Source organism: Pseudochaenichthys georgianus, chromosome 22 (assembly GCF_902827115.2).
Source record: "Pseudochaenichthys georgianus chromosome 22, fPseGeo1.2, whole genome shotgun sequence".
In the NCBI taxonomy this organism is placed as follows: Eukaryota; Metazoa; Chordata; class Actinopteri; order Perciformes; family Channichthyidae; genus Pseudochaenichthys; species Pseudochaenichthys georgianus.
In genome coordinates, this window is record NC_047524.1 from 10543586 (window position 1) to 10567915 (window position 24330).

Consider the following 24330-nt stretch of genomic DNA (forward strand, 5'->3'; position numbering starts at 1 on the left):
CAAAAAGTTATGAATGAGTATTTAAGGCTTGGTTGAGTGAATGTGTACATCCAGAGGGCAAAGCCCAAATCCCCCAGCATGCACACTTACCCTTGGGTGAAGTGACTGACCTACAAATGCAGCTTAGTCGCAGCTTCTGTAGCTGGTATAGGCTGAGCCAATCAGATTTGACTTGTGTATAAAGCAGAGGGTGGAAGCAGATGAATGGATGCAAGTATCATGACCGAGAGATTTTAACAAGGCTTAAATATGTTGAATATACGCTGTATTTGTCTGAGAGGGTGTGTGTGAGAGGGATACAGATTAGAACCTCTGTAGGAGCATTATAAGCTCATATAGTTAAACATGTCCCAGACAATGAAGGATTTGCAATTCTTTTAATAAAAAAGGACTGATGGTTACAAAATTGAATGGTATAGAAAAACGAATGAAACATTATCACCAGGATCTGCTTTGAGCAGAAACAAATAAAAAATCACTGACTTTCCACTAATCTTTTCTCAAGGGACAATCCACTCGGTCCCCTAAATAACTGAGGCCCTTAATTAGGCAGCAGTCCCAGAAGAAGATGCTCTACTGCTTTTGCTCCTCTTCATTTTCCTCTTCGTCACTGTCGCTGTCTCTGCCGGGATGCTCTGGCATCTTAGCATGGCTCACTGCTTCTTGCTGTTCCTCCTTCTCCTCCTTCTCACTGGTGTCTTCTGGGTTTGGCTCTGGGGTTGCCTCTCCTTCTGGGTTTGGCTCTGGGGTTGCCTCTCCTTCTGGGTTTGGCTCTGGGGTTGCCTCTCCTTCTGGGTTTGGCTCTGGGGTTGCCTCTCCTTCTGGGTTTGGCTCTGGGGTTGCCTCTCCTTCTGGGTTTGGCTCTGGGGTTGCCTTTCCTTCTGGGTTTGGCTCTGTGGTTGCCTCTCCTTCTGGGTTTGGCTCTGGGTTTGTCTCTCCTTCTGGGGTTTCCTGCTCCATGGGGGTTTCTTCTTCTGGTTTTTCTTCGGCGCTAACTGACGCTTCCTCATCCACAGCATCAGGCTTGGTTTGTTGTGGAGGCAGAGCCAGTTTCTGCTGCTGCTGCTAAAAAAGAAATGGTAGAAAGAAAAATATTCGCATTATTACATCTTAATGCGTTCTACTGGGAAATCATCTTTTGGCAGTGTAGTATTTATTCCTTTCCCAGCAGAGAAGCCTTTTTTCTCATTTCTTCTCCCCTGTCATGCCATAATCCTCTTTTTAAGGCAGCACATAAAATATGAACGTAGTGTAAAAATCACCTGCACTCTTACTATGCTCAGCTTGTTCATTCTCAACACGCAAACTACAACAACTCTTACATCTCACTTATTTACTGCTCTGCATTACAAATACTAAAATAGTAACGGTGACAGAGACAGTGACAGCTTTTAGCACTGCTTTAGTGTTGAATATCACAACGACTAAAAGAAAGTGTAAGACAGAATTGTGTTGGTAAAACAAGTGTACACTCAAAGTAGTAACGGCTCTCAAATATTCTAAGGATTATAAGCCTCTCCTTTTCTAAACGACAACATGCTGCTGGTTGATTTGAATGATACAGTCAAACATCCTTTGACACTCATTGTATTTATGAAATGTTTTACCTGTCGGTGCTTCTGGGAGGTCTGGATCATGTGCATGTACATGTTATACACCATGTTGGTCATCTCTGGCATGTTCTTGATGATTTGGTCTTTCTGTCCAGAAGCATCTCTCTGAGGGAAGGAAGGAGAAAGATGACGTGAAGGGAATGGTAATGATGTATATCGGTCTTGTTAGCAGACACACCATGGTTAACTATTGATGTGATGCAAATGTGCACAGAAATTACAATTCCACTATGTTCGTTATTTGAAAGCAAATTTCTCGCCCACTGTCTCCTGCGATTGCTGCTCACGTACTATCAAGAGGTTTGGAGTTTTTAATTGACAGTATCAGTATGCAGACAGAGCGTACAGCCTAAACTGAGGAGCAAAGCGAGCAGAATGTTTAATCTGCTTGATGCTCACAGAGCCCCTCAGAGCATCAGTACTGTAAAACTTAACCATGTGTGGTTTTATTACTGTAAAAACATCATGGCGTCGAAGTGTTTCCCAGTGATTAAGTGTGATTAAACATTAAGCTTTACGGCCTGTCCAATACTGTTCAACGGTGCTGTAAATACGCCTATATCCATATGGAGCATTAAGCAGCATCCTTTATGGTTTAGTTTCTGCCTCTGAATCAGCCTGTGAAAGTTCTGATCAGTCAAAAATCTGAATCTTTTAAATCTGCATCTGCGTGTAAGCAGCAGGGGTTACCAACTCCAGATAGACGGGCTAAGCAAGGGCCGCATGTGTGTGCCCAAAAGAGCTGTCCCCCCCGGCGACGAACACTCTGGAGTCAGTGGAAGTGTCACAGGCTGAGGGGTATTTTAGACGGCCCTGTTGCCACACACGCCAGTCAGCGAGACACAGTGACCAGACAACAGTCGTCTCATGCTGGCCTGGCGGGATTTGGAAGAGTGCTTTAGCCTTCTGACCTTCGAGGGTTAATTATAGCCAGGCCTGTGTTTCCTATGCTTTCCGATGGCCCTTGCAGAATGCTGTTAACAGGGCAGGGCCTATGGGCGAAGTGGCAGTAAGACTTAGAACCAGCGAGGAACAAAGGGAGAGAAGATGCCATTCAGAATATAGAGGCAGGATTAGCAGAGTCAAGGGGCTTTGGAGTGCGCAACAGTTATGTGGAAACTGGCAAATACAGAGCTTGAGTTCTTGACTATCATGGAATGGAGTAGAAAAAGGAAGCGCTTTGAGAAACTGTGTTGTGCCTGTGTGTACGTACGGGCTGTTCCTGGCTGTAGTACTCGTGCGGCCGGATGTGCAGCTGCATGGGTCGGGCGGTGAGTTGGTTGAAGACGGGAGTCAGCTCGAAGCAGTTCTGGAACAACGACACCCGGGCGAAGATGTACAGACCCAGCCTGGCTCTGGACATGGCTACCACCAGACGCCTCACGTCCCTGTGGAGCAATAGGAAAAACAAGTTTAAAATTGGTTTGATAGAGGGGAGAAAAAACATCAAAGAAGTGGGAGGCAAGTGTGAAATTGTGAGAGGAGATGAGGTCATGTGTGGGGGGCAAAGTCTAAAACAAGTAAAGGGATCACATTTCAAGGATGAAGTAAATATTATAAAAAGGAATGGAAAAATCAGTGTAGGGTAGGAGGAAAGAGGTTTAGTGAAGGATAAGCAGCAACATGAAAGGGGGACAAATGTACAGGTTAAGAGAGAAATGAAAGGCAAAGGGCATGGATAAACAAAACACAAAGAGAGGGAGAGGTGGGAAATAGCTCACTTTTTCTTGCCACCCAGTAGAATAAATAAATGTATTCTTAAGAACCAGAGAAACTAAGGAATGCAGCTTGGCTTGCTCTGATGGCCTCAGAGTTTGTTTACCTGCTGCATTTGAGAGAAATACCGCTGAATGCCTGTAACCAAGTTAAGCAGCACAAGAAACATGCTTTGAACATGCCTTTGACTTCATAGCACACATCCAGATATTAGACTATTATAATTAAAGTAATATACATTCATACGGTGGATAAGTAGCAAAAGCTATTTCACAAATTCAGAAAGACACAACAATCTGGGATACCATTGAAACTGTATGTATAAAATACACACATACATATCTTTGTATTGTGTTTTAGGTGTTTGGATGGTCGACCAAATGGAGCTTTGCAAAAATACACCAGCTGGCCTATAAATCTGTGGGACTAAAGCTTATAAAAATCTACAGAAGAAGGCAGAGCCTATGGGGGGGAGGAAGTGTGGCTTATTCAAGCAGCTGTGCTGATACCGTCTTTGGTTTGATGTACAAGAATGTTGGCGTACCAACACACATTAACATATACATATGGTGAAATGCAGCCAAAAAATAAATGTGGAATATGACCACCTGAGCACTTCATGAGATTAAGAGGATTAATACTGCAATATGCATGATGGGTCCCATGAATATGCAGGAGGAGAGAAAAAAGGCTTATGGAAATCATCTCACAGGGTTTATGAGTGAGGTAATGTGCAGCAGGCTGGTAGGTGTATGTCAAATGGTTGCACCTTTAAAACATGTAACAAAATGAAAGTAGAAAGCACAACATTTCCACAGAGACAATCTGCACCAATGAGCACCGAGCTCAAGGAGAGGGGAACCAATCGTGGAGCTTGTGGCCTGTGGACATGGCACTACTGAGACGCCCACCTGTGCTGTGACATGGCAGGGCAAAGAGGACGCATGCCGTTTGTGTGTGTGTGTGTGTGTGTGTGTGTGTGTGTGTGTGTGTGTGTGTGTGTATGTGTATGTATGTGTATATGCTCCTCCCTGTCAGAGAGGGTGCTCTGTGTGTGTGTGTGTGTGTGTGTGTGTGTGTGCACACGCGTGTGTGTGTGCACACGCGTGTGTGTGTGCGCACACGCGCGTGCGCATCAGCAGGAATGCCTCTCCTGACAAAGTAAGGGGTCGGCTTGTCATATGGTCAGCTGCGTCCCCTGCGGTTGTCACGGCAACAGATTGCCATGAGGGCAGATGAAGGGAGGGGGTTGTAAGGTGGGACTCAGCAGTATACCACAGTGATCCCTGTGTGGGAAAAACACAAGGCAGCACAGGAATTTCCCATGAACCCCTGCTCTTTTAATCACTGAGGCGGCCATTCAGAAGTGTCAGCGACGCCAAGATATGAATGAATATTAGGTCAAAGCACAGCTCATGAGAAAGGGAATTTAAGACAGTTTTTGTTTAAAAGCTTTCAACTCAGCTGTTTAGATGTAATGTATTTTGGCTATTGCTGCCAACATTATCGCGTTAACGGCGGTAATTCATTTTTTGAATTAATTGCGTTAAAATATTTAACGCATTTAACGCATGTGCAGAATGGCCCGCCCCATACGTGCCACCAGTGGCAGCGCCAGGGTATAGCTGGGGTAGGATACACCCATACCAAGAAATGGCTTAGCCCCACCATGAAAAATGATGTTAAAGTAAGCAAAATAAAGTCTGCCAACTCGCGGAGTAAATTGCACAGACAGCAGTTAGTAAGATTGATTTCAGTAGCCACGGTTTTGAAAACTTTTGTCACGTAGTGATCGTCTTCTCAATAGAACATCTTTGATAACGGCTTGGTGTTGTTGCAGGAAGTCCCGACGGAGAATACTTTTGCTGTAGTACAGGGGTGCACATAACTGGTACGCAGGTTATGTGCGTAATCTGAAATGCGTACCGTCACTTGTGTCACAAAGCGCATTTGCGTACCGACGTACTTGTGAAGCTTTTCCAGAAGGCGGTTAGATCACCGGACGACAGAGTCGGTCTCCGTGTGCACAGACAGGGCTGCTGTTAACGTCGGTCTGTACAACGGAATTGTGCCAAAACTATGCCAACCGGCTGCGGAGGGAGACTCCCCCCCTTCACTGGAGAACTGCGCTAAAACAGATCACAACGTTCACACTCTGTGATCACAAAGTACTCCACTAGCCCTCCGCCCTCGTTTGACAGCCCTAATTTTGGCATTTTAATAAAACAACCTGCCATTGTTATAACATGAGATATAAAAGAACATGCTCATCACTCATAGTAAGAAGCTGACAGAAAGATGATATTATCAGGCCCTAGAAGATCAACTTCATTGATGGAAGCACTCATCCAGGATAATGAACACTTGAGTTATCTGTCAGTGCAGGGGTTTACAATAGTGCTGAAGTTGTAGCACATTGTTAAAGGGGCAACCTTTGACAACCTTCCCACTCTGTGTGGGCTGAGCATGAGTATAGGGGCAGGGAGCAGTGTAAGACAAGATCAAAAGGATGATACTGAGAGGAGAGCAGGCGCTGGCAGCAAGATGAACTACCCTCTCTGTGGCCCGCTGCACTCCCCATTCATTGCTTTATCTGTGGAATGAGGAAAGAGCAAATAGAGTTTTTAAGTGTTTACCTGCCGGCTAAAAGACCAAGCTCAAGGGTGGGGTGTATAGGGGAGGCTTGTAATTAGCTACCAAAGAAAAGGCTTTGTATTCGTGCTGGGGTTCCAATTTACAGAGTGTCCAGTGTAAGGGTGGGTGAGAGCAGTGGCAGTGCAGCTGGGATGAAGCTGTGAGTGGTGCAATTCCAACAGCAGCTTCTGTACATCACAGCCAGAGGCCAGCGTGGCAAGCTGGAGCACCGAGTTGAGCCTCAATAGTCTGGTATTAAAACATGGAGCGTATTAGTCACAAAGAGCTCATCAGTGTGTCATGGCAGCCGAGGAGTGAAAAGCCATTCCACTACGAACCGATTCAGTGAAATGAGGCGGCAGTGAAGAGGAGAGGAAGCAGAGATAAGGAGCTGGAGCTGAAGAGAGGCCAGTGAGGGGGAATAGCTGAGCAGATAGCAATGGGACATGAAACAAAAAGACATAAAACCTACCGCTGCAGTTTGGTTAACACCCCTGCCTCTTAATGACTATTATATGGGATGCCTTTGATCCGAGCAGAGCCCTTTGTTTGATACTCTCACCCCAATCATCATAGCACAATAGCTTCTCTTCAACATGACAAAAACATTCAGCTGCAGAGACATGCGCCTGTCCCGAAGCCCCCCTTTATCCTCCCTGCCTCAAATCGAGCTCTCACACATTTCAAGACAGCAACTGTGTCTTTTAGCAAACTTCATTCAATAGTTACACATGACAGAAGCACAACGCCTCCCGAGAGCAGCAGTCTCAGGAGAGCTTAGAGCCGACGTCTTGCTGTGTTGCTTCCCTGGAGGGTGTGTATCTAAGGTGCAGATCATATTAAACATGTATGTTGATGTAGTAGAAAGGCAGCTGAAGGTGTTCTGCCTGGCACTTAAAGTATTTACCTGAGATGTCCCACGGCTTTGGTGCGGACCAGGGAGAGGATGATGTAGTCATTCTGCTGACCCTGGAACCTGTCCACTGTTGTCACCTGCGCAGACACACAAACACATTCATGATTAAACATACACACATACATATTAAAGATAGTGGCAGAGAAAATGAGGGTATGCATTTGAGGTAGGTGGAGGGATTTAGCTGAAATGTTTTGGAAACACGAGGGAGATTGCTTTCCTTCTGAAATGTTGCCCTTTTTCTTATTTGTTTATTTTTTGGGGGGCTGAATGAATGCTGGTGGCAGGGCCTGTGTTTTCTTGCTATTGCTGTTATCGCCGCAGGACACATGGGCAGCTAGCGGGGCTAATGCGGCTTAGAGGGCATTTGCCACCACTAGCCTCTTACCTGGGCCCCTGAGACTCAGGGCCAAGGTACTTGTGACCATGCTGCCTGACGGGTGAGAGATTATCGCAGGGAGGAAGAGAAAGGAGATCACTGTCGGCGTTTTCTTTTTCAAATCAAAAGGAAACTCGTGTCAACCAATTTGCTTTCATACCCAGGTTATCCTGTCTTGCTGAGGAGCGTTCTTATTCCCGTACATGAAGAACAGAGCTGTGTTTTTACTTAGCAAGTGCCGATACACCTTACATAATCCAAAAACATATTTATAAGAAGCTAGGACACGGAGAAGCATCCCTGTAAAACGGAATACATTACAATACTAGCAGTAGCTGTACTGTATGTACAACTGCTCTTTCAGCCTACAAGATCTGTGCACAACAAACTGTTTTTCATTTTTAAGTACGGCTGGTCATAACAAACCGATAGGATCGATGTTTAGTCCCACTAAGAGTATTGCCTCAATCATAAATCTAATTGAAATACAAAATGGAGAAAACACTTTCGAAATCAGCATCTCATCACACTTGGTAATGGCAACCAAGTAAGAAGCAATAATGTTATCGTGAAACCTTCATAAAGTCAGACTGGAAGTAAATAATGCCGGTGACACAAACAAAGCATGTCCTCCTTATTAACATGTGTACATAAAAAGGATGCTATGCTGTTGTAAAGGCCACATAGTGTGGTATCCAAAGCCCACCAGAAAGACCTCGGCCTTCCCTCTCTAGATGCATCCTGTAGAGAGGATCAATGGAGCACCAGCTACCAGTGAGAAGCCGCCCAGGCCTAGGACTACCAACATAAGAACCAGCCATGCTGAATACATCATCATGTGGTCCCAGTTACCTCGTATGAGCTATTGCAACTTTTAGTGATCCTTTACTAAACCCCGTTTGGGTGACGGGAAGGGAGTGTGGGGAAAGTGTGTGTGAACGTGTACAAGAGGAAGAGATAATCATGCAGCAGACCAACATGTCTCCCTGTTGCTATGTAGAACAGATGCAGCACCAGAGGCAACAATATGTCGGTTTTACACTAGCACGAGGCGTCATGGGCTGTATGTTAGAGTCAAATGTTGAATGTTCAAGTCAAACAGCCGCGGTATGCATGCATGCACGCACACATGTGGCATGTAGAGACCGCGCTCCAGTCCACCATGTGTTGATATGACTGGACTTAAAGGGGATATAAAGACATCGTTTTAATCAAAACATGGCAACTCAATACTGGAGTAGGGGCGCTCAAGAAAGGGAGTTATTCTGAGCCCACAGACAAAGAAGCCCAGATAGAGAATCTCCCCAAGGCGCAGCATTTTGCATGGAGTTTAGTTATTTATGAGAAATCTTCCAGGGAGTGAATTACCGAGGTCATGCCATTGTGGCACACATATCTGAGGACACGAGGAAGCACACCAACACACAGAACACACTGAGATGCATGTGTGCGCACACATACACACAGTTTATTGCTAATAGAAGCTATTTGAATAAATGCTCTTCCATTTCTCACCGTGATGATGCTAATGGTCAAGCATGAATCTCTCCTCTCTCTCTACTCACTCGGTCCATCCTGCCGTCTAGTTCATGGCAATTACGCCCTGGAATGTGCAGAAGTCAGGCTGCCAGATTAGCACATTTTTCACTCTTTCTTAGAAGTGTAAGGTCGCGTTTCCCATTTCCGAGGCTCAGGATTTAATTTCCGTCTCAAAAGGCGTGATGGGACATGTTAGGAAGAGGTTTTTTATCTTTGTTAACACATCTGATTAATATATCCTGGTTCTGGTCACACAGCCAGATTTTCTTTCCTATTTTTGAAGAGGCTTCAGCTCTCAAGAAATGAAGGGATCCCACAGGAGGGATGGAGAAAGTGTTTGTGTTAGCAGCCATGTATATTAATGAAGGGAGGGGGCAGAAGGTGACACTGAGGATTCAACATGACCACTCCTCCCTTCTAATTCCTCTCTCCACGACTGTGCACTTTCTATCAAGCTTTACTTGATCACAATTGCTCAAAAAGGGCTTGGCGGCTTGGTACGATTGGGCTGAGATTTGTGCGGTAAGAAAAGATGCAATGACTTTGGTGTAATGAAGTTTTAAGTGTGACTTCAATGAACCCACAGTATCCTGTGTCTAAAATATACAGCAACAGAAAGTGAACTCAAATGTACCTTGTCACTCATACAAAATGAGATATGTATGCAAACTGTTGTGTTTTGATACAGCAGACAGCTTTGGCCGGTGTGTTAGTTGTTGAGTCAGTGACTGGTGCTAACTGTCCCTTCTCCTCTTTCCAAACTCATTTCAGTCATCGCAGTAAAGTGGGATGGCTGTTGACATTTGCTTGGTTTTAGCTATTGTGACACATTCTCAGACACACTGTGGACCCAGCACTCTGCGCCATGACCTTTCTGCTGCTCAGCATTTTCCCACAAGAGCCCCCCTCTTTCTCTTTTATCTCCCTCCCTGTCTGGCTATCTTTCTTTTCAGCAAATCTGACAGCCTGTCGCTCCTGTCACTTTATCACAAGGATGGCATACTGACTAAGGCCATGAGCACAATGCATGACAGTTTATTTCTAAACATTGCAGGACTTTTAACATGACCAAGCACAATCTCTGGCTAGCTGTCAGAACAGGGAATATACTTGAAGACAAAGCAACAAGGATGTGTAGCACAGTAGAACAAAAGGCTCCGGCCCTGCAGGTGGTACAAAGCACCACGCACACAAAGACATAAGAGGGATCCACTTCCTGTCTGCTTGTTAGAAAATTACTGAACAATCTGCAGTTTGTGTTTCTGCCTTCATATGTGAAAGGATAAGGCTGATTATGTTTCTTATTGTCAGCAAATCCCCGGAAAACAAACATAAATAGTTCTTCTATTAAAGTCAGAAATAGCTTATTCCTCTGCTTAATGACTCCCTGGCTACATTTCTTGCTGATGCCGCCAAGGCTAAACGTTACATACCACTCACCGTGCGACAAACAGCAGAACACATATGCAAAATATTTGAGCAACATAATTGGTGATCCGCTGCCACTATGGTGCCCTAACACAGTGTTTCTCAAAAGGGGGTACGCGGACCCCAGGGGGTACGTTGGGGTACTGCAGGGGGTACGTGAGATAAAACAAAAAAGGTTAATTAAAAAAATACCATGCATGATTACAAAAATAATCATAATACAATAAATTAAATAGACGCTGAGCGGAAAGCCAGTTGCAATATTATATTATTAAAACGAATAGACATTGAAATGGAATCGTGGTTTAAACGTAGCAGCACTCCAGCAGGGAACGTGGACAACGGAGAAAAAAAGAGAGCCAAAATTGAGCCAACAAAATGCCGTCAATATCAGGAGGCGTATGCTTTGATGGGATTCACGTCAACAAACGGCAACCCGCCCCGGGCATCGTGTTATTTCTGTGGGGAGAAAATGGCCAACAGCTCGATGAAACCAGCGCACCTCCAGACATCTCAGCACCAAACACCTGTGTCATGTTGGTAAGCCACCGGAATGTTTCAAGAGAAAACTTGCCGAGTACAGATCCTCGCAAGAGATGCGAAAAGCCTCCACAACATCAGCCAAAGCACTGGAGGCATCGGACCTAAAACTCCTAAATAGTGTAATTGCAGTGTTATTACATGGTTTGTTTATAATTGCAATTTTTTTTTTAAAAACCCTTTCATGCATTGTGGTCACTACCTTAGAGACTGCTAATTTAATGCTGTTTTCTTGTATATGCATGGGGTTTCGGATGGCATAGTTGCACATCAGGCACCACAGTGGATTTTATTATAATATGTGTGTATTGTATTTTATAGTTTCTGCAAAATATATAATTTTGTTCATTGGTTTGATAAATTGGTATTACTTAAAAATCAGTTTTTAAAAAATGTCTCCTGTATAAAGATGAAAATATCCTTAGTTTGTTGTAATTTATGCATGAAGGAGTTAATAAATCACACACTGATGGAACATTACTATATTGTAATTATAGATATATATATATAGGCTTTTTCTATCAAAAATGTTCGGGGTCGGTCAGGGGGTACTTGGCAGAGAAAATGTTTCAAAGGGGGTACATTACTGAAAAGAGAAGCACTGCCCTAACCCCCCAACTGACACTGCGCTTGCACTCTGATCTCACAACTTTCTCTGGCATGCCTAAATAGCTTTTGACATTTTTAAGTGTGTGAAAGGCTCGAAAAACAGACACCAAAGAAAGGTGAGAGAATGTGGGCAAAAGAATAAAGAAAAAGGAAAACATATCCTAAGGCTAGCGGGGAAAAGCATTTAGCAGTACAAACAGAAAACGGATGGGAGATGGTGCCAGCGGGCTGCTGACTTAACACACTGCAAAGGAAGGAAATGGAGGAGGTAGAATACGAGGAGTAGGGGACACACACCGTGGGCTGGAGACAATATCAAAGTATTTTTCAGGGATGAACATAGCATGAAGCATACACCCACTCGCAAAGTATTCACATCTCCTCTTCAAAAACACACACGCACCTCAGTGAGTTTGATTTACAGAGGTATGCACTATGCAGTCAGCTGGTATGCACACAAAGTGCTCCTCTTGGGTCTCATGACCTGCAGCAGTCTTGATGGTCTCATGATTTGATCGAGCGGGACAATGAAGGCCACAGTCAAACTAAAAACGGACTCTTTTTGCTTTGCCTACAACCGGGAAAAGAGAACCAATGCACCTCTATGAGCTGTTTAATGAATTTCCCTGCAAGTATCACGCAGATCCACTTAATTCAAGGAGGTAGTGTATGTCGCACTGAAAGCACAGGGAGGTGCAACAGCTAAAGCCTTGGGAGAATTGAGAGCTGTGAAGTTCTCTCTCAGAGAAACAGAGGAAAGAAGGCTTTTGCATTGATATCAGCTGACATCTGAAGGTGTGAAAACAGTGTGTGCCTGTGTGTCACGCATGTTCCTAGTAAGCTAGCCTCAGTCCTACACATACTATACATGAGGTGAAAACGTGTCTTTTGGGACCGTGGATTTCTTCTTGACAGGAGGGAAAAATGTGTCAGCCTCAAGTGATATCAGGAGTGTGTACAGTTCATGTGTGTGGTATTATCGCATGTGTTTCACTGTTGGAAGGCTACATGAAATGTGTAAATGTCAATATTTCCCAAGTAGCTTGATTGATTTAGACAGAATTTCCACTTTTTATTTTTATTCTACTTGAATAACTGACAAATGTGAGATGTCCTTGGTGAATCAGAGGTCTAGGTATGTATGTTGAATTGTATTAAAGCCTGTGTCTTTATAAGAGAACAGTCAAGAAAGTACAGTAAGGAGATTAAACAAAACAGGGCTTGATTCTGCTTCTAAAGTGCGATAATATTGCTACAAAGAAAATAATAATGGGACATTTGTTTTATATTACATTAACAACAGACCATTTTGCTTTAGGTTTCAGCCCATTATTGAATATTCTTTAATAAAGTAGCAGAAGAAATCTGTTATACAACAAGATGTTGGACTCGCAAATTTCATCTCTCAAACTGGTATCAATGTAATTAACATTTCATAAGGACATATTTCTACCAATATCTGCTTTATAATAATAATTATTATACAGCCGCTGTGTGCACTGTGTGTCGTCTTTACCTTGTTAGGCTGACTGAAGAAGGGGTTGCCGGCGCAGCGCTGGTTGATGACGTCTCTGATCAGGTGTTTCTGCCCGTTGTAGGTGGTGAGGATGCTGATGCGGTCAGCAGGGTAGCCCAGCAGACGCATGTACATGAACAAAGCCACGCTGTACTCCGCTTCCGCAAGGTTCTACACAGGAGGATAGAGAAAAAGGAGAGGGTATGATTAACATTATCATAGTAAACCCATACAGTATTTAACACAAGAAATGAGAGAAGGAAAACATTTTTGTTTGGGAAACTGACCTTGATAAGCTATTGTCTATCAATGTGGTCATTTTGTAGGGATTCGAGTAAAAGGAATGATCTAAATGCATTAGTCAGCCGGGGCTGTCTGCTGTGTTGGACACCTTGCTGTTCTCATTTCCTTCCACTTTCACATCCTGCTCTAGCCCTTTGCTCATCTATCACGGTTTTCACTTTTTCGACGGATTAAAGCCCACTCATTCATGCATGCAAGAGTAACTGTCTGATTTGGGCTGGAATTAATTGCATCAGACGGTGCTCCACACCACCATAAACCAGGCTGGGACAAAATGTCCCAATTTAAGGATCCCCTACACTGCAGCGAGGACGTCAAATGGCATATTTCTACTGTGGCTTTGATATCTATAAAAAAGAGGAACAGCTGATTGCTATTTTTTAGAAGTGCAACAAGAGGCTGCATGACCAAAAGTTTAATTCGTCAATCAATGGCAGGGTGTTATCGTAAAATAATACCAATGTCAAATCAACTACATTTTAACTAGGAAAGAAAAGATTTCCAAAAACTGGGGCTAGTTGCTTTCAGATTCCATACAAAGAGATTCTAACAGGAGCATATATATATATATATATATATATATATATATAGTAATAAAAACACATTGTTCTTAACATGACACCAAATGTCCAAGCCCCAGGACAACAACACAAGTCCTTGTCCTCTAATGTGACTTAATGTAAAGGCCAGTGTTGCAGGCATCATTCAGCCCTCTTATAATCAACTAATTCCTAGGCATGTGCATCCTGGCTTCAAGGCTACACTCTGCCCTTCAAATGTGACCAAAAAAGGAAAAGAAAACAGCCAACAGTATGCATTATTCATCCAGTCTCAATTAGACCTGGTCTGCAGCCTCACATCTTTGATAATAATTCATGCAGCTCCATAAACCGTTCCTGATCCAGCTGCACTGGAGTCAAAACATCAAAAACAGTGACAGCCTCTGTTCTTCTTCCCATATGACCCGTCTCCAAACGGCACAAACTCGACACTTTAATGACCAAACCATAGTTTTACTTCTAATGTATTAATTCTGGCCATACCTTACATTTTAATTATTCGAGTATAACATAACAAGAAAGTAAACAAAAACATTGAATTAGGTATTTAGGGTCAAGATTGTTGCTCGAATGCCAATTTGAGTTCTGCATCTTAATCCATTAAACAGTCTCAGAGACACAGGAGAGGAGTAGTATCTCTGGAGGCACGTGGTGGGCATTTTCAGCTTTGCCTACCATATGTGCATATTTAACATAAATGTGATCTAATGCCCTAACACTCCAGAGAACTCGTTAACCATAACAACAAGGTCATGCCAACCAAACCCAGCGGAGTTTAAGCCAATGGCCCGAGGCTACATGAGGACCGGAGAGGATGAAACAGAAGGGACGAGAGGATCGCAAAGTGTGGTGTCGGTACAAACACATTAGGTAGTAAGACGATAAATCTACCTGTGAGCTAACAGTGCTCTTTGCTCTTATGTAATTTAAAATGTAGCGTGTGGAGCAGAAAAGACGAACCGCCTAGTGGCTGAGAAAAGCCATTTTCTGACAACAGAAGATGTGGATTTAGATAAGCATCTTACCCTTTATGAGCCATTTGACGACTTGGGAAGCACTATTAACGGGCTGAGGCTCAATATGGAGAGTGCTCTGACAAATGAGGCGAAGGAACAGGAACAGACCTTTGGACTGTCTGAGTGCACGCACATGTGTGTGTGTGTGTGTGTGTGTATGATGGATGTGCAGTTCCTGTGGAAGTGCAAAGCAGACTCGTGGCAGTGTTTGTTCAGCTGTGGCAGGCATTCAGCATACACTGGATACAATTGCTTCTCGAGAGTCCAATTTATCCCTTCTGGTTCCTAGGAAAGTGCATGCATGCGTGTTTTTTTTTGTGTGTGTGTGTGTGTGTGTGTGTGTGTGTGTGTGTGTAAGGCAGTGAGTGATACTGCCAATTCCCTTAAGGGGCCTTAAAAAGGCAACAGGCAAATGGAGTTGAGGTTCATGTGACCTGATGCCTCGAGAAGTGCACATGGTCTGGATTTAAGAACAATAGGAAGCTTCAGAGACATGAGCAAGCACCGTGTTGAACACAGCAGTAATATTCATGAAGCAGCACTGAGATCCTCACTGGCCATGAAGCTTTAAACAAATCTGTGCCGCACTTATCTCGTTTCTCTAACAAATATGCTGCTCTTAGTTTCATTCCTGTATCCAAAAGGAAGATTTCAGAATTCCTAATAATCCAGTAACGTTAAATAAAGTCGTTCTGTGTTATACCTCAGCACTTTCACGAGATACCTTTGCTGTTACATTTGATCTCCTGTGCCAGTAAACTATTTTTGTTTTTCACAAACCCCTATCAAGCCTGCCTTCCGCCCACACAGCAATGTCATAATGAAACACAATCCGGCTCCTGGTGTGAAAGACAAACCCACTGCTCTGTGCTGGGCAGGCAGGGCGAGCTGCAGACTAAGCAGGGTTTTGAAGATATAATATGAACCGGCAGCTAAACCATTAAAGTTTTTAAATGAATGAACTGCTGTACAACAAGCGGTTCAGAGGAAATGGAGGTAAGGGAGGATGTGGTTCTCTGCTCTGGTGGAACTAAGTGTGCATGAGTGTAGAACCTTGTAAAGGAGTGTATCAAATCGTGCTTGCAAACTGCCCCACATCTATTTCTGCTGTTTTAACATAGTGTACATACCTGTGCAACCAATATACTAAATCAGGGTATATGCAGGAATCCTGAAGTCAAATTTAATACCTTTTAAGACCCTTTCCATACATTTTAAGACCTCATCGCAACTTCGAGTTCTAACCGGTTACATTGGTGACACACTTGACCTCACATTTACTATATTGATTGTAAGATAGCACAACTAAACAGAGTGCAGACAGACTACTGAAGCCTCCTCTCCACATGAACTTCCACCTCTCTGTGAAAGTCAGGTTTAATGCAGCATGTTGCTTCCGTGTTCTTTCATTCCAGTAGAACTCCTCAGAAACCATTAGAAACCAGTATTTTACCAATAAACAAAACAATTGACAAAACTTTGAACTATGAAATATATTAAACTTTGGTGAGCTTCAGTGGGGTAATGCCATATAGGAGCTCCCTCACAAATACCCAGGGGTTCAATTGGGCTGGGGCTGTCCGGGGCTAAGCCCGGCACATAGGACGATGCTCTGACGTCATCACCCTCACACATTTGTTATATGTTTACAAAAAACGATATATATGTTAAGACTTTTCTCCTTCTTAATATAGACTATATTTAGGGTCGATATGTGTTGACCTTACTTTAAAATAGCAGATCTCTGTGACCGGATATAGTTTGGCTTAGACCCCGGCCCCACGAGGACGCATACAGTAAAACGCAAAAAAGTCTTCCGTTCAGTTCACACGCATTCGATTCATTAACGTGTCCGTTCACACTAGACCGCTGGAAATGCTGGGAACGCTGTAGTACATATGCCAGGCCTGTAAGTGGCGCTGCTGCCGCCACAAAATACACCAAAAGCAGCGAAGACGACCCCGGAGCATGGTTGTCATGGTTGCCCTTCTGTTTATTCTCCGTGGTGGATGGCGTGTTCTCCTGCTGTATATCTCTCAGGTAGTCCACCAGCAGATAAACGCCCCCCCCCCCCCCACAGAGCGGAGCAAGGCAACGAAACTTAAAATAACAAGCAGCATTTTATGGCACGCTATGCATGGGGCCGCCTTGAGGGGGTTTCCCGACATGTTGTTTCAGTAAATTAAAGGGTGTTTCATGTTGTCGTTGCTGTGGATCTTCTTAATACCTTGGAAAATGCCATTTAATACTTTTTAATAGCCTTAATTTTCGCTAAATTGATTTATCAACCCTGTAAATACTGGAGCAGCAAGTTATTTGAAAATGAAACATGTATACTCGCATCAAATTACAGCTTTTTTAGATATTGTTTTTGGGAAAACATTTAGTTTTACAAGGATGGATTATCATTAGTCCCACTTTCTCTTGGTTGTACACACAGCTCAAATTGACACGCCTTCGTGTCGCCACCCCAGCTTGCTTTGCACTGTAGATATCCCAGCATGCTTTGTGCAGCAAATCAGTTGCTTCCCATACACAATAAATAGTAGTGAATGTGTTGCAAGTCTAGTCGAGTAGAGATGGCATTCACCCTCACAGTTGTGGGGGGTGTTTTATTTGTGTACTTGTTGTGCACTACTACTGACCTGGTAGAAGTAAGGGTTGGGCTCGGATTCTCCCACCCCATTGAAGTCCTCCACGTTAACAAGCTGGAAGTTGAAGGTGAGGCCGGGGTTTGGCACCTGGAACTCAGGCAGCTGCTGGACATGAGGCAGGTTCCCCAGCTGTTTGTAGCGCCAGTTGTACAGGTTACATAGGCTGTAGGACACATAGGACAACATTAAGTCATTCTGTTGTTACTTCCCTTCTGCCATGACCCCTATGAGATCTAGTTGGTCAAACTTCCTCCAGCTTTATGTCCCGCCATGGAGACCCACCTTGCTCGAGCTCGGCCCTGTGCATCCAGATCTATGGTGGGCACTCCCAGGCGCACAAACCGGGTGAAGAGAGACTGCTCCATGTTGGAGTACTTCTGGAAGGCCATGTTCTTGATAACAGGGGGCAGCTGATGGTGGTCTCCAATCATGATCCAGCGCTTCAGCCTGCTGTAGCCATCCTCTGGGTTCTGAAGAGAGGAAGACAGAACATGAATGATGAATGAGACCAGTCAGTATCTTTTTTGGCCAGAGATTCTTTAAATTCTGGTTTGTAATGACTTGAAAAATTATAAAGTGCACCTGCTATCCGACAACAAGATTTGACTCAGTGATGCATGAAGGGCCTGTACAGTTTTTTTACTCCCGTCTACGTCATGCTTCCAGATTTTGCCAATTAGACATCGTTTATTTGGAGCTTGACCTCGGACAAATATGATATATCAACCACTGCATGTCAAGACTTGATTCAATCGCTGAAATCCCTGATAAGGGTTGAATGGCTGGATAATGAAAGGGGAAGGGAGGACGAGCAATAAACCGTTTTGCTGTGACGTATATCTGGCAGAAGGCTCGGGCTGTGACTCACTAGAGTAGAGAGATAAAGTGAGGAGCTCTGGCGAGGTTGTTGGATTGGCTGATGTGCTTAATGATCTCATCTGTAAACAGACATTAGCACTATCTCGGACAATTAGGCACAACTACCAAAGACAAGCAACCATTACTGTGCTCGTAGGCAATCAGTCAGACCTTAACAGGGAAAGTCAGGTGGTAGAAAGCAGTCCTGAGTTAAGGATTAAACTAGGCTAGATGTCAGAACTTTTGACAGTGCTTAGGAAGTGATTTTTCTGACTGCAGTTTTTCTAAAAGACAGGATTAACAGCTTTTACATCATACATTTAAGTTTTAAGACGGCATCAGGACATTTACCTGTAACAGGAGGGGGATGAAGGTTTCGATCTCCAGAATCTGAGCAGCTTCTTCCATCAGGATATTGTCATACTAAAAAAAGAGAATCAGCAGTTTAACCAAGACTTAAACCAACCTCAATGCAATCCTAACCAGGTTGTATTCTAGTTGTTAGTTGATAAGAGCATACCTTAAATCCCAGCTCCACCAGGTCGTGACGTTTGAGTGCAGCATGGGTACAGGTCATCGCAATGATTTTGGCTTCCTTCACGAGCAGATACTTGGAGCGGTCCAGTCCACTTCTTAGAAGCTCAAAGGCCCTGAACTCCTACAGGATAGACAAGAGAGGAGGTGAAGAGTCAATTACCGCATACAGAAATGTTTGGGAATAAGGAAATAAAGAAAGAAAAGCAGCAACTTTTCTGACCTCTAGGAATAACTTTTATTACATGTGTGTTCATCCATCTGTGAATGATGGTGAAGTTTTGCTTTCATGTTTTTATAGTGGGGTTGTGAGGGGAAACCTAAATGGCCTTCTGACAAATTGATGGATGAATACGGTCAAAGATGATGGATAAGGTGATTATCTCGGGTGAAGTAATCCCACCTCTAAAACAGAGTTCAATAATCAGATGCAACACCGATACAGTGTTGCGTCTACCTACATTAAAAAAAAATGTAAGTGTTTTAAATGCAAGTGACTTAACCTTAGCACCTCTAATAGCTCAAATCACCTTTACTTTTGATTACATTTCATTCCCTTTATTCCAATATACAAGAGAATCATAAAAGATGATGAAATGATCGGCAAGTTACTAGCCTTTTTATCAAATATACAGTTAACAAAATCCCCATGCTTTCTTTTCTCATTAGAAACCGTCTCTTTTCCCCAGGTGCAGGTGAACAGAGGTCAGCAAGCCACAGGGCTGCTCTGGGGAGAGTATACCGGGTGTCGTTAGCTGCTCAATAACTGCAACGTGAGGAGCACTTTAGCACAGATTGTCTTACATAGCTTATACTGGAATGAAAAATGTAGGGCCAGTTTGAAAAACAACAAATCCCTTCTCTTCAGAGGTCCAATATCACGGCACTTTGAAAGCCACGCTGTGAGGGAAGGACAGAGGGGGAATACGGGTAAACAATAAACATGCGTGCTATTTCCCGTTTGCCACACTAGTTGTGTAGGGGTATGGAAGGCAGAGAGGAAAGGAAGAAGTCGACTCGGACAGCACTGGGGTATAAATATTTGATGTGTTACTATTTTAGCATTAATATTAAACCGATCAAAACATGCAATATTGATGAGATCTATTTTTAACCCCCATGGCTCCAGAGCGGTTGAAGGGTGAAATCAAGATGGGAAGGTTTCACTGAAACTGAGAAGCGGGGGCAGAGAGAAAAAACGAGTAAATAGCGGTAAAGATGTGGTGGGTCTGCAGGAAACTTGAGACGTGTATACAGGTGGAAGCCAGCAGGCACAATGCTTTGCTGTCTATCTGGCTAGCAATACATTCTTTGGATATTCGTAAGACAGCTTATTCAAAACTGCTTTTACATTTGAAAAGTCAGACAAGACAAGCATATTCAGCAGACTGTTGCCTTGTCTACCCTGCGCCACAGACAGCAGTTCCTCTTACTGGGTGTCCAGGTTTCACTGCAGCAAGGGTGAGGCAGCGGGAGGAGGGAGAGGTGCTGTGATGCAGTGATACAGAGGCCAGCCAGATAAATCAAGGTCGCCACACGTGTTGGGATATTACCTCCAGCCAATAACTTCTTTATTGCTTTTCAGAGACCTTCTTGGTGTTCCCATAAATCTGAAATGTTATTGTTATCCCTATAGAAAACACCGGATGGGTTGAGAAGGGAGAATAACACATTCAGCCGTGTGTTTGTAAGTGCCAACGAGTGCGAAAAAGAGTGACAGGGAGAGTAAAAAAAGATAAGCAGTAATTGCCTTCCTCACTTTGTTGTTACGCTTATCTTTTTAAAAGGGGTCAGCAATCGTATCGACAATTAAACAGTACAAGTAATGCTTGGCATTATAAGGGATAAAGCTTATCGTTAGGGCTGATTAGATTCAGCCCCTAGTTTTGCTGATATAGGCTTAGTTTGTCGGGGGACATCTTACTTCTTCCTTCTCTCTGTCTATACCCGTGTACTCTCATGTTCCGATTAACCCAGCTTCCCCAAATGTCTTTCTTTTTGGTGTCTATATACGCCGGGATCCGGAGTCATGGATGATCCTGCGGTCCTGTTTCCTGGATCTTGAGTCGTGGCTGTGGTCCTGGATCATAGGTCCTGGATGGATATCCTCGTGGATTAATCTTCCTATTATACACACATGCATTTCCAAACATTTGGACTACCTATGTTGCAAATGTATTATCTTTTCAATTTACACACGGCATCTATTGCACGTCTGTCCGTCCTGGGAGAGGGATCCCTCCTCTGTTGCTCTCCCTGAGGTTTCTCCCATTTTTCCCTTTAAACTGTGGGTTTTCTCCGGAAGTTTTTCCTTGTACGATGTGAGGGTCTTAGGACAGAGGGTGTCGTATTGTCATACTGATATTCTGTACACACTGTGAAGACCACTGAGACAAATGTAACATTTGAGATATTGGGCTATATAAATAAACATTGATTGATTGATTGATTGATTGGCATCTTATATAATGATTCAAACTTTGAACGAAGCAAAAGGGACATGTGATGGCTAACCACTTCTAACCTTCAGCAACATGTCACTGTGGTGGACAGGAAGGCCTTTTTATTTGTAGATGGGAGATTGTGCAACACCTGGACACACAGATGGCAAATAGTCCGAGTATCATCAGCCAACGTAGCCTGTGTGTGTGTGTGTGTGTGTGTGTGTGTGTGTGTGTGTGTGTGTGTGTGTGTGTGTGTGTGTGTGTGTGTGTGTGTGTGTGTGTGTGTGTGTGTGTACACACGTTAACCTTTAGTTAATGTGTGCTTCTGTGCATGTTATTTGTTGCTGTAGTGCATTGAATTAAACGGTACATGCGCTCTATAAATCAAATTGCCGTATTACACTGAAGTAACCTCCTCACATCCCACTGGGTGTTGCTCAGCAGCGAGCGGACTAGTTTACCGTGTTCTTACCTCCAGCTGGGTGAATATTTTCTTGATGTGGCGGTAGCAGCCCTCTGAGATGTCCATGTCCTCTTCGTATGAGCGTCCCTTGAACACAGGCTGAGGGGCGTTGGAGAAGTACTTGTGGAAGGGAAAGTGTGCCGCCACAGCTTGCACCTCCACCTCCTTGCTCTGCTTTGGCCTGACTTTGCTCATGTACTCTTCCCAGCGAGATATCACCTGTTATGGGTAGACAAAGCACACATACATCACCCTCTGAATGTTGAGAGACAAAGCCCAGTGTTGTAGTATGTGAATACTGATTGCTAGAAATGCCAAGACACCTTTTTTGGTTTGGTTTCTATATATGTTTTGTATGTTGACACTAAGACAAACATGGCTTTCCAATAGAACCAAACTTTTTGTATGCATGAGTCTGAGTCGATGATTGTCTGATGTCTGCCTTAATGTTGTCTGTGCACACAGTGAGTGTTCTGTATGGCTCAGTCTGTATTTTCCCTTTCATTATTTGACCATAGCAAAAAGAATACACAAATGAGAACAGATAGCCTCACTTGTACAGAGGAGCCCCTGCTGAGCAACTAATAACAGCGTTTTAACCAAACAGCGGGGTAGCCTAGTTCTATAAATACCACTATGAAAAACAACACTATGGATAACACTAACGAGTCTGCGAGAGGACCAGCTTAATTACATGTCAAAATATACGTCTATATGGACCATTAGGATCTCCATCGCAACATGAGTATGTCTACATGTGTGTATTCTGATCATTGATTACTGACGGAGAAGACTGCTCATTATCACAGATTTGCTACTCCAACGACTTCTTGACATTTACATCTTCAAATGTCAAAGAACTAGATTGTTGGCCAGTCGTCAGAGCTAAAATAAACATAGAAACTTGAGAGTCCAGTCTCTATGCGATATCAAATTAATGAGGACCCACAGTGGTGTGTGTGTGTGTGTGTGTGTGTGTGTGTGTGTGTGTGTGTGTGTGTGTGTGTGTGTGTGTGTGTGTGTGTGTGTGTGTGTGTGTGTGTGTGTGTGTGTGTGAGGCAACTGACAGATTCCTGGCAAAGTGCAAAAATGGCAGCATGAACATGATCAGAAATAAACCCTGATACTAGAGCTTGGGTATACCGAGTTATTACCATCACTCCAAACTATGTGACTGGGAGCTTTACACTGCTTTTACAGTATAGGTCTAATATGACTGCCGTGAAGCAAGTCAGTTTACAAACAATGTAAGGTTGGATTTTAACTTGAGCCTGGTAATGAAAACACCTGAAAATGAGAGCTAGGCAGGAGCTGCACTGCTTCATGTTGAAACTGTCTATAATGTCTTTTTTTAGATCCCTTCTAAAGGTGAACGGGGGTGCACCTTAGTAATTGTCTGCCGTGGCATTTCTCCTGCAGCCTGAGAGAACAGTGATAATTAGGTGGCAGGATTAAGCAGCGAGAGCTGAGACCGTTTCAGGATAATTGTAGCCGAGGCAAAATAAGCAGCAAGTCTGGGGAATGAATATTTTAAGAATGTCTCGGTCTGATTGGCATGGACATGTCCAAGGAACAAGAGAGAGGCACAAATCCATTGTAATTCATTCAGCCAAATCTGCTGGATCCCCTGAACTTCCTTTTAAAAATCAATATTAATATCTAATTTGTAAGGTTTGTTCTGCTAAACCTCAATTACCGATTTTATTTGAGCCTGATGGAATATTTGACATGATATGAAACATTGCCAAGTGGGTAAAAAGGAAGTATGGCATTATTACAGTTTATGTCTCAGTTTGTTACAGAAACATACACCACGTTATATTCTTACCTGGTAGAGGTAGAAGTGTCCAGCTGTTTCACAGGTGTAAGAAACATCTCCTGGGACGTCCAAGCTCTCCTGTAACCTCCCCACCTCCCTGAGGAGCTCCAGGCGTCTGGCTAGGACGTAGTTTACTCGACCATATCTGGAGACAGTCAACACAGCATTGTTAGTCAAGAATCTAAAAACACCTTTACCTTTACATAGAGGGACAGATAGACCTATGTGAAGAATGATACAATGTAGTAAGATTAATGTTTGAGTTTAAACCGTCTCTTTATAGAAGTGTACGCATAATCAAATCATGTTTTTTTTTTTTAAAGGTGGGGTTAGACTTTGACATTATTTGGAAACATTCCTTCTCTTCTTGTGTTGTTGATTTTTGGTTACGGATATAGTGTTTGTGGAATAGGCTGTAAGCAAAGTATCTAAAAGTAAACTATACTGTAAATACGACCTAAAAGAGAACATAGATTTAAAGAGGGCAATGTTCTTGACTGCTCACGGTTTGTTTCTTTTGTATAGCTTAATCCAGTTTTAAAGCAGTATCAAGACATGCAGCACACAGGAAGACAGGAAGTGGGCGGGGTCACAGGGTTATATTAGAGGTTAATTCTATTTTAAGACCCTTTGCAAACATCCTCAGTCAGCAGATAACTCAAAGAAAGACAGAGGTCTGCCGTCTTGGCCCGAATACAATTAAATAACATTTGGAGTGACCTTGCTTCACAGGATGACGAACCTGTAATGAATTCAGCTACTTAGACAGAAAAACCAGAATAGACACAC

At 43.4% G+C, this 24330-nt stretch overlaps 1 protein-coding gene across 2 annotated transcripts in view; it reads right to left on the minus strand.

Moving 5' to 3' along the window:
• Positions 1 to 360: 360 nt before the first annotated feature.
• The window catches only part of aqr (aquarius intron-binding spliceosomal factor), a 51160-nt gene continuing 27190 nt past the window's right edge, over positions 361 to 24330 (minus strand). The window contains exons 26-36 of one of the 2 annotated variants that reach the window (XM_034111397.1): positions 23551 to 23686; positions 21732 to 21941; positions 18802 to 18939; positions 18633 to 18704; positions 17706 to 17893; positions 17415 to 17586; positions 12891 to 13061; positions 6871 to 6956; positions 2827 to 3001; positions 1608 to 1718; positions 361 to 1062 (exon numbers count right to left, since the gene is read on the minus strand). In XM_034111397.1, coding sequence (XP_033967288.1) covers positions 574 to 1062; positions 1608 to 1718; positions 2827 to 3001; positions 6871 to 6956; positions 12891 to 13061; positions 17415 to 17586; positions 17706 to 17893; positions 18633 to 18704; positions 18802 to 18939; positions 21732 to 21941; positions 23551 to 23686 — 1948 coding nt within the window. In that variant the 3' untranslated portion in view covers positions 361 to 573. Of the gene's footprint in view, positions 1066 to 1607; positions 1719 to 2826; positions 3002 to 6870; positions 6957 to 12890; positions 13062 to 17414; positions 17587 to 17705; positions 17894 to 18632; positions 18705 to 18801; positions 18940 to 21731; positions 21942 to 23550; positions 23687 to 24330 lie in introns of both variants that reach the window. The other variant, XM_034111395.1, reaches the window with a different exon arrangement.